The 10,718-nt window shown below is 47.9% G+C and overlaps 1 protein-coding gene across 1 annotated transcript in view; it reads right to left on the reverse strand.

The window, feature by feature from the left end:
* The window catches only part of top3b (DNA topoisomerase III beta), a 95,479-nt gene extending 90,244 nt beyond the window's left edge, over positions 1 to 5,235 (reverse strand). The window contains exon 1 of the mRNA XM_038793200.1: positions 5,085 to 5,235. Within this exon, the coding sequence (XP_038649128.1) occupies positions 5,085 to 5,154 (70 nt within the window). The 5' untranslated portion in view covers positions 5,155 to 5,235. The remainder of the gene's footprint in view (positions 1 to 5,084) is intronic.
* Between the last annotated feature and the right edge of the window lie 5,483 nt (positions 5,236 to 10,718).

The following is a 10,718-nucleotide window of genomic DNA, read 5'->3' on the forward strand; positions in this document are numbered from 1 at the left end:
GATTTGCAGAATGCACCAAAATGGCTGAATTAGATTGTGTGGTCCTATTCATCCAGAAGCAGAGCTTTAAACTCTATATCCTAACATTGCGTACTTCCACCTCCATCTGTCCCTCAGCCTCACCACATCGGAAACATTCCCCACACTTGTTACCTCTCTTCTAGAATTCTCCTTGTCAGCCTTCAATTCAATCCTTTCAAAAGTTTGAGGTGACAAGTCCAAAGCTCAACTGCCAGTTTCCTGCCCTTCACAAGTTTCTCTTGCAGTTATTTCCATACTTGCTGAGCATCTATTTACCAATACGGATTTTAAAAATTTCCATCTCCAAATCCTTCCACAGTCCCATCCAGCCTTCTTTCCTCTCCCACAGCTTTCAATTCTCTGACTATGTCCTTCCATGATATGTCCCTCCCTTTGCCCTGTAATGAGTCATAGAGATTTCTGACCTCTGCGATAGTACTAATTGAAAATAGCTCCACTTCTCAACCTTTTCCCTCCGCCTTATGGGGAGGTTTGCTAGTGCTGTTGGGGGCGTTTAAGCTAATTTGGCAACAGGATGGGTTGTAGAGTGGAAGTACAGTAGGAGGTCATGCACAGCTAAATATAGAAGAAAAGCTGAATCTGTCTCAAAAGCAGAGCAAAGATAGATATGTTAAGGCACATGAGACTATGTCAATGCCAGCTGGCATTTATTTCGCAAGGTAAGGCCGACGAATTGAGGGCATTAATTAACACACAAGAGTATGATATTATTGCTATCAGAGAGACATGAGGGAGGGGCAGAACTGGCAGCTCAATATTCCAATGTATAAAATCTTCGGGCGAGACGGGGAGGGGGTGTAAGAGGAGGTGGTGGCGCAATATTGATCAAGGAGCCAATACTGCAGTGAGGTGAGATGATATCTTAGCAGGCTCCTCAACTGAGGCCATTTGGATGGAACTTTAAAACAAAAAGGGGGGCAGTCACGTTGCTTGGAGTGTACTATAGCCCCCCCCCCCCCCCCCCCCCCCAAACAGTCAGGGAGCAATCCAAGAGCAGATATGTAGGCAAATCTCAGAGAAGTGTAAAAACAATAGGATAATAATGGTACGGGCTTTCAACTTCCCCAATATTAATTGGGATAAGCAGCTTGTGAAAGGCTTAGAGGGGGCAAAATTCTTAAAAGTGCATCCAGGAGAGCTTTTTGAACCAGCGTGTAGAAAGTCCTCCAAGAGAGAATGCGGTACTTGACCTAGTTTTAGGAAATAATGCTGGGCAGGTGATAGAAGTGTCAGTCGAGGAGCATTTTGGTGATAGTGACCATAGCTCAGTATGATTTACGGTAGTTATGGAAAATGACAAAGGTGGATTGGAAATAAAGGTTCTGAATTGGGGAAAGGCCGACAAGACAGGATCTGGCCAAAAAGGACTGGGACAAGCTACTTGTAGGAACATCCACATCAGAGCAGTGGGAGTCATTCAAAAAGGAAATAGAGAGTACAAAGCCATCACATTCCTGTAAAGGATGGGACTAAAATGTCCAGAGAGCCCTGGATGTCAAGGGAAATAGGATAAGGGTTGGATAAGGAAAAAAGAAAGGCTTATGGCACAAGCAAGGGGCTGAAAACAGTGGATGCTTTAGAGGAGTATAGAAAGTGCAGGGGGATGCTCAAGAATGAAGAGGGGGCATGAAGAAACACTGGCAGGCAAAATAAAGGAAAATTACTATATATTTTATAAATATATTACGGGCAAGAAGGTAACCAGGGAATGAGAAGGGTCCATTAGGGACCAAAGTGACAACCCGTGTGTCGAGCTGAAGTGTGTAGGCGAGGTGTTAAATGAGCATTTCACATCTGTGTTCACTATGGAGAAGATATAGAAAGCAGGGAGGGGAAGTGTGATATAATTAGCATTGTGAAGGAGGAGATGTTAGCAGTTTTAGCAGCTAAAAAGTGCATAAATCCCCAGGCCAGATGAGATGTATTCAAGGCTGCTGTGTGCGGCAAGAGAGGAGATTGCAGGGATGCCAATATTAATTTTCAAATCCTCTATTGCCACAGCTAAGGTGGTACCATTATTCAAGAAGGGAAGTAGGGAAAAACAAAGTAATTACAAGCCAGTGGTAGGGAAAATATTGGAAAAGGTTCTGATGGACAGAATGAATCTCTACTTGGAATCATTCAAGGACAGTCAGAATGGCTTTGTCATGGGGAGATCATGTCTAACAAATTTGATTGAATTTTGTGAGGAGGTGACTAGGTGTGCAGATAAGGGCCGTGCAGTTGACGTAGTCTATATAGACTTCAATAAGGCTTTTGAAAAGGTCTCGCATGGGTTGCTGATCAAGGAGGTAAGAATCCATGGGATCCAGGGCAATTTGGCAAATTAGTTCAGGATCAGTGGCAGGAGGCACAGGGTGATGGTCGAAGGTTATTTTTGTGACTGGAAGCCTGTGTCCAGTGGTGTACCACAGGAATCAGTGCTGGGTCCCCTGCTGTTTGTACTGTACATTAATGATCTAGATGGGAATGTGGGGTATTATCGGTAAATTCACAGATGACATTAAAAAGTGGTGGTGTGATAAATAGCGAGGAGATTACAGGGCAATATAGATGGGCTGGTCAGATGAGCAGAACAGTGGCAAATGGAATTTAACCCCGAAAGGTGCGAGGTGATGCATTTTGGCAGGACAAACAAGGCAATGGAATACACAATGAACGTTAGGAAATACAGAGGACCAAATTGACTTTGAGGGTGCATATCCATAGGTTCCTAAAGGCAGTAGCACAGGTAGATAAGTTGATTATAAAGGTATATGGTATACTTGCCTACAGAAGCCAATGCATATAATAGAAGAGCAAGGATGTTATGATGGAGCTGTATAAAATGCTCATTAGGCCACAGCTAGAGTAGTGTGTGCATTCTGGTCACCATACTATAGGAAGGATGTGATTGCGCTAGAAATGCTATGACAAGATTCACCGGGATGTTGCCTGGGATGGAGAGATTCAGCTATGAAGGGAGGCTGATTAGGCTGGAGTTATTCTCCTTAGAGCAGAGAAGGCGAAGGGGTTCCTGAATGAGGTGTGGTCATAGATCAGGTAGATAAGGATTTTTCCCCATAATTTAGGGGTCAATAATCAGGAAGCCATAGATTTACGATAACGGTCAAGAGATTTAGAGGGGATTTTAGGAAAAAATTTTCACCCAAAGGGTGGTGGGAATCTGGAATCTGCTGGCTGAAAGGATGGTAAATGCAGGAACCCTCACAACATTTAAATATTTAAATGAGCACTTGAAACGCCATAGCATACAAGTTTAATTGGATTAGAATAGATAGATGTTTGATGGCCGGCACAGACATGATGGGCTGAAGGCCCTTTTCTGTACTGTAAAACTCAATGATTCCTTAAACAACCTTCTCAAAACTATCTTTGCTAAATTCCCCTGTATGACTCTGCATCTGTCTTTATTTTTCATCACTAACCCCATACCTTTTGTGAAGCATCTGTGGATCATTTCTATGATAAAGTCCACGATAAACGCATGATATTTTATTGGCTCGTGGGATCGAAGACTTGCTGGTACGGCCAACATTCTTTTCCCATCCTTCGTTGCCTTTGAGATGGTGATGGTGAGTCACCTTCTTGAAATACTGCAGTCCATATAGTGCAGTTAAACCATAGTGCTGTTAAGGAGGGAGTTTCAGGATTTTGATCCTGTGGCAACGTAGGAACAGCAATATAGTTCCAAGTCAAAATAGTGTGAAATTTGGAAGAGAACCTCAGTGGTAGTATCCCAATGTATCTACTGCCATTGTCCTTCTAGGTGGTAGTGTTCCAGAGATGTTGTCAAAGTAGCCTTGGTGAGTTGCTACAGTGTATAGAACATAGAACATAGAACAGTACAGCACAGAACAGGCCCTTCGGCCCTCAATGTTGTGCCGAACCATGATCGCCCTACTCAAACTCACATATCCACCCTATACCCGTAACCTAACAACCGCTCCTTAACCTTACTTTTTTTAGGACACTACGGGCAATTTAGCATGGCCAATCCACCTAACCCGCACATCTTTGGACTGTGGGAGGAAACCGGAGCACCCGGAGGAAACCCACGCACACACGGGGAGGACGTGCAGACTCCGCACAGACAGTGACCCAGCCGGGAATCGAACCTGGGGCCCTGGAGCTGTGAAGCATTTATGCTAACCACCATGCTACCGTGCTGCCTTAAATCTTGCAGACAGAGCACTCTGCGGTCAGTGTGCCGGTGATGGAGGGAGTTAACATTTAAGGTATATGTGGACAAGCAGGCTGCTTTGTCCTGATGGTGTCAAGCTTGAGTCCAGCTCCAATTATATTCACAAAGATAAAAGCAAATTACTGTGGATGCTGGAATCTGAAACAAAAACAGAAATCACTGGACAATCTCAGCAGGTCAGACAGCATGTGTGGAGAGAGAAGGGAGCTAACGTTGAGTTTGGATGACTCTTTATCAAAGCCAACAATATTCAATTCAGGCATGTGAATGCCATCGCACACCCGACTTGTGCCTTGTAGATGGTGGTCAAGCTTTGGGGAGTCAGGAGTGAATCACTCGCTACACAACCTACTCTTGCAACCACCGCATTTATATGGCTGGTTAAGTTTCTAGTCAATGGTTCAGTTTACTGACATTTGTACTGCTGGAGATATCTGTTGACTCCATTCAGGTTGCAATTAAATGTTTAGGAAGAAGGCTGTCAAAGCTTTGATATATCAAGTTAGAATTCTCCCAACGTGCTGGCTAAATTTATCCTCAACTGTCAAAAGCAGATTTCTGGCCGCTCATCTCAAACGCTGCTCCTGAAATCTATCCGCCACGCCAGCCAGCATCATCACTACAGGGACCAACCCAAGCTTTACAACGCCCTCTAAGTTGGCACCAATGCGCTTTGACTTGTCCGCACGATGCACTGAATCACTTTGTAAATGAAGGGAGATCGCCAACTTCCTGCCCACTTCACAGCCGCAGAGCCAATGCTGAAGCTAAGCCCCCGCTCAGCGGGCCTCAGAGAACCTGAGCCCGGTTACTGTCGGGTCAGGCCGGGCTCACTCACCCCGTGACAGGATCTTCGCAATGGACTGAGCCAGAGACGGTTTCTCGGCCACCATCAGCACCGTCTTCATGGTGCTAACCTCACGCACGACAACACAGCCACCTCCCCCTCAGGCTGTCGCCATGACACCCGGCGCCCTTCCTACGAAACGTGACAACACTTCCGGTTCCGGGCGCTGGCGTGAAGCGGACGGTTGAAAGCGGGTGGGCCTGTTTCCATGGTAACCATGGCCGGAGCCGGTGGCTCATTCGTTGCAGACTGGCGCTGGAGGCTGCGACAGCACCGAATAACACAACGGGGTGGGAGACCCAAAGAAGAAATAGTCACTTATGACTGACAATAAGCAGAAACTGGCCTCTTATCACTGGTGGAAGTGAACATGTGGAGATGCTGGCGTTGGACTGGAGTGAGCACAGTAAGAAGTCTTACAACAGCAGTTTAAAGTCAAACAACTTTGTTTCAAACACTAGCTTTCGGAGCACTGCTCCTTCCTCAGGTGAATGAAGGGGTATGTTCCAGAAACATATATATCGACAAAATCGAAGATGCCAGACAATGCTTAGAATGTGAGCATTAGCAGGTAATTAAATCTTTACAGATGCAGAGATAGAGGTAATCCCAGGTTAAAGAGGCGTGAATTGTCTAAAACCAGGACAGTTGGTAGGATTTTGCAAACCCAGGCCAGATGGTGGGGGATGAATGTAATGCAACATGAATCCCAGGTCTCGGTTGAGGCCGTACTCATGTGTGCGGAACTTGGCTATAAGTTTCTGCTCAGCGATTCTGCGTTGTCGCGCGTCCTGAAGGCCGCCTTGGAGAACGCTTACCCAGAGATCAGAGGCTGAATCCCTTGACTGCTGAAGTGTTCCCCGACTGTTCCACATCATGGAAAAGACGGGTCGATGAACTCTTTCTGTGCTGTAGTCCTTTTATGATTCAAACAAAACTAGAGTATTTTACTCAGTTCTGGGCATCGCACTTTTTAGGAAGGATGTAAAGTTATTTAGAGAGGGTGCAGAAAAGATTGGAGGAGTGGTTGTCAGCTGGCATGGATACGATGGGCTGAATTGCCTCTGTGGTGATATGCATCACTGTAAATACACAAGGGGTTAATGTAGATACACTAAGACTAAATAAACACGAGAGGAGCACCAGAGACATCATGACACACAGACATTCAACCAATAGGTCAGTAAGATAGGACATGACCAATGGGCAGTCAAGACACCCAGTGGTGACACTACCACATGGGGGCAACCCATAGAAAAGGACAGGGCACACATGCTCTTTCTCTTTTCCACAGGTGACACTCGGGGAGAGGCACAGGGGCAGATCAGAAGCATCATACCCACCGCATGGCTTAGAGCAGACTGGTTAGTTAGATTGAGTTACTATAGCAAGATTAGCAGGTGGGTCAAACTCCAGTAGGAGAATTGTTAACTGTTCAATAAATGTGTTGAACCTATCTCCAAGTCTGAACCTTCCTTTGTCAGAGCATACATCAAGGAAGCAGCTTATGCTACCTGAACATAAGAACATAAGAACTAGGAGCAGGAGTAGGCCATCTGGCCCCTCGAGCCTGCTCCGCCATTCAATGAGATCATGGCTGATCTTTTGTGGACTCAGCTCCACTTTCCGGCCCGAACACCATAACCCTTAATCTCTTTATTCTTCAAAAAACTATCTATCTTTACCTTAAAAACATGTAATGAAGCAACCTCAACTGCTTCACTGGGCAAGGAATTCCATAGATTCACAACCCTTTGGGTGAAGAAGTTCCTCCTAAACTCAGTCCTAAATCTACTTCCCCTTATTTTGAGGCTATGTCCCCTAGTTCTGCTTTCACCCGCCAGTGGAAACAACCTTCCCGCATCTATCCTATCTATTCCCTTCATAATTTTAAATGTTTCTATAAGATCCCCCCTCATCCTTCTAAATTCCAACGAGTACAGTCCCAGTCTACTCAACCTCTCCTCATAATCCAACCCCTTCAGCTCTGGGATTAACCTAGTGAATCTCCTCTGCACACCCTCCAGTGCCAGTACGTCCTTTCTCAAGTAAGGAGACCAAAACTGAACACAATACTCCAGGTGTGGCCTCACTAGCACCTTATACAATTGCAACATAACCTCCCTAGTCTTAAACTCCATCCCTCTAGCAATGAAGGACAATATTCCATTTGCCTTCTTAATCACCTGTTGCACCTGTAAACCAACCTTCTGTGACTCATGCACTAGCGCACCCAAGTCTCTCTGCACAGCGGCATGCTTTAATATTTTATCGTTTAAATAATAATCCCGTTTGCTGTTATTCCTACCAAAATGGATAACCTCACATTTGTCAACATTGTATTCCATCTGCCAGACCCTAGCCCATTCACTTAACCTATCCAAATCCCTCTGCAGACTTCCAGTATCCTCTGCACTTTTCGCTTTACCACTCACCTTAGTGTCATCCGCAAACTTGGACACATTGCCCTTGGTCCCCAACTCCAAATCATCTATGTAAATTGTGAACAATTGTGGGCCCAACACGGATCCCTGAGGGACACCACTAGCTACTGATTGCCAACCAGAGAAACACTCATTAATCCCCCTCTTTGCTTTCTATTAATTAACCAATCCTCTATCCATGCTACTACTTTACCCTTAATGCCATGCATCTTTATCTTATGCAGCGACCTTTTGTGTGGCACCTTGTCAAAAGCTTTCTGGAAATCCAGATATACCACATCCATCGGCTCCCCGTTATCTACTGCACTGGTAATGTCCTCAAAAAATTCCACTACATTAGTTAGACATGACCTGCCCTTTATGAACCCATGCTGCGTCTGCCCAATGGGACAATTTCTATCCAGATGCCTCGCTATTTCTTCCTTGATGATAGATTCCAGCATCTTCCCTACTACCGAAGTTAAGAGGAAGAAGGAGGCCTATGTGAAGATGAGGCATGAAGTTTCAGTTGGGGCGCTTGATAGTTACAAGGAAGCGAGGAAGGATCTAAAGAGAGAGCTGAGACGAGCAAGGAGGGGACATGAGAAGTCTTTGGCAGGTAGGATCAAGGAAAACCCAAAAGCTTTCTATAGGTATGTCAGGAATAAAAGAATGACTAGGGTAAGAGTAGGGCCAGTCAAGGACAGTGGTGGGAAGTTGTGTGTGGAGGCTGAGGAGATAAGCGAGATACTAAATGAATACTTTTCGTCAGTATTCACTCAAGAAAAAGATAATATTGCGGAGGAGAATGCTGAGACCCAGGCTATTAGAATAGATGGCATTGAGGTGCGTAGGGAAGAAGTGTTGGCAATTCTGGACAAGGTGAAAATAGATAAGTCCCCGGGGCCGGATGGGATTTATCCTAGGATTCTCTGGGAAGCCAGGGAAGAGATTGCTGAGCCTTTGGCTTTGATTTTTAGGTCATCATTGGCTACAGGAATAGTGCCAGAGGACTGGAGGATAGCAAATGTGGTCCCTTTGTTCAAGAAGGGGAGTAGAGATAACCCCGGTAACTATAGGCCGGTGAGCCTAATGTCTGTGGTGGGTAAGGTCTTGGTGAGGATTATAAAAGATACGATTTATAATCATCTAGATAGGAATAATATGATTAGGGATAGTCAGCATGGTTTTGTGAAGGGTAGGTCATGCCTCACAAACCTTATCGAGTTCTTTGAGAAGGTGACTGAACAGGTAGACGAGGGTAGAGCAGTTGATGTGGTGTATATGGATTTCAGTAAAGCGTTTGATAAGGTTCCCCACGTTCGGCTATTGCAGAAAATACGGAGGCTGGGGATTGAGGGTGATTTAGAGATGTGGATCAGAAATTGGCTAGTTCCCCTGCTGGTGCGAACTTTCAATGAGGCATGGGAGGGGGGGGCTTTGCCCCCGACGATGTCGCGGGCACTGATCTCTTTGATCCTAAAACGGGATAAGGACCCCTTGCAGTGCGGATCATATAGGCCTATTTCACTCCTTAACGTAGACGCTAAGTTGCTGGCGAAGATCCTGGCTACCAGGATAGAGGATTGTGTGCCAGAGGTAATTCATGAAGATCAGACAGGGTTTGTCAAGGGGCGGCAGCTCAACACGAATGTGCGGAGACTGCTCAATGTTATCATGATGCCGGCAGTGGAGGGGGAGGCGGAGATCGTGGTGGCGCTGGATGCAGAGAAGGCGTTTGATAGAGTTGAGTGGGGGTACCTATGGGAGGTGCTGGAGAGGTTTGGATTTGGGGAGGGATTCATCAAATGGGTGAGGCTGCTTTACGCGGCGCCGATGGCGAGTGTAGTCACAAATGGAAGGAGATCGGAGTATTTTAGGCTTTATCGTGGGACCAGGCAGGGGTGTCCCCTGTCCCCCCTGCTCTTTGCACTGGCGATTGAACCGCTGGCCATGGCGTTGAGGGAGTCAGGGAAGTGGAGGGGTCTGGTGCGGGGGGGGGAGGAGCACCGGGTATCGCTGTATGCGGACGACCTGCTGTTATATGTGGCGGACCCAGAGGGGGGAATGCCGGGGGTGATGGAACTGTTAGCGGAATTTGGGGGCTTCTCGGGCTATAAGCTGAACTTAGGAAAGAGCGAGGTATTTGTAGTGCACCCGGGAGATCAGGAGGAGGGAATTGGGAGGCTCCCCTTCAGGAGGGCAGTGAAGAGTTTCAGGTACCTGGGGGTGCAGGTGGCCAGGAGTTGGGGGGCTCTTCATGAGCTTAACTTCACCAGACTAGTGGAACAGATGGAGGAGGAATTTAAAAGGTGGGACATGGTGCCGCTATCGCTGGCGGGCAGAGTGCAATCCGTCAAAATGACGGTTCTCCCGAGGTTCTTGTTCCTCTTCCAGTGCTTGCCCATCTTTATCCCTAGGGCCTTTTTTAAAAGGGTGACCAGCAGCATCATGGGATTTGTTTGGGCGCATGGCACCCCGAGGGTGAAGAGGGTCTTCTTGGAGCGGAGTAGGGATGGCGTTGCCCAACCTCTCGGGGTACTACTGGGCGGCCAACGTGTCGATGGTGCGTAAGTGGGTTAATGGAGGGGGAGGGGGCAGCATGGAAACGGATGGAGAGAGCGTCCTGTGGGGATACAAGCCTGGGGGCCCTGGTAACGGCGCCGTGGCCGCTCCCTCCCACGAGGTATACCACGAGTCCGGTGGTGGCGGCTACCCTCAAGATTTGGGGGCAGTGGAGGCGACATAGGGGAGAAGTGGGGGGCTCGATGGAGGCTCCGTTAAGGGGGAACCATAGGTTCGTCCCGGGGAACATGGATGGGGGATTTCGGGGATGGTATAGAGCGGGCATTAGACAGCTGAAGGACCTGTTTATCGACGGAAGGTTTGCGAGCCTGGGGGCGGGTGTTGAGGGGGGGCGGGTGTTGAGGGGGGGCGGGTGTTGGGGGGGGAGAGGAGGGGGGGGCGGGTGTTGGGGGGGGAGAGGAGGGGGGGCGGGTGTTGGGTGGGGGAGAGGAGGGGGGGCGGGTGTTGGGGTAGGGGGAGAGGAGGGGGGTGCGGGTGTGTGGGGTTGGGGAGAGGAGGGGGGCGGGTGTTGGTGGGGGAGAGGAGGGGGCCGGGTGTTGGGGGGGGGGGGAGGGGGGAGGGAGGGGGGGGGGGCGGGTGTTGGTGGGGTGTTTGGGGTGGGGGTGTAGGAGGGGGG

The sequence above is a fragment of the Scyliorhinus canicula genome, chromosome 1 (genome assembly GCF_902713615.1).
Source record: "Scyliorhinus canicula chromosome 1, sScyCan1.1, whole genome shotgun sequence".
Taxonomy (NCBI): Eukaryota; Metazoa; Chordata; class Chondrichthyes; order Carcharhiniformes; family Scyliorhinidae; genus Scyliorhinus; species Scyliorhinus canicula.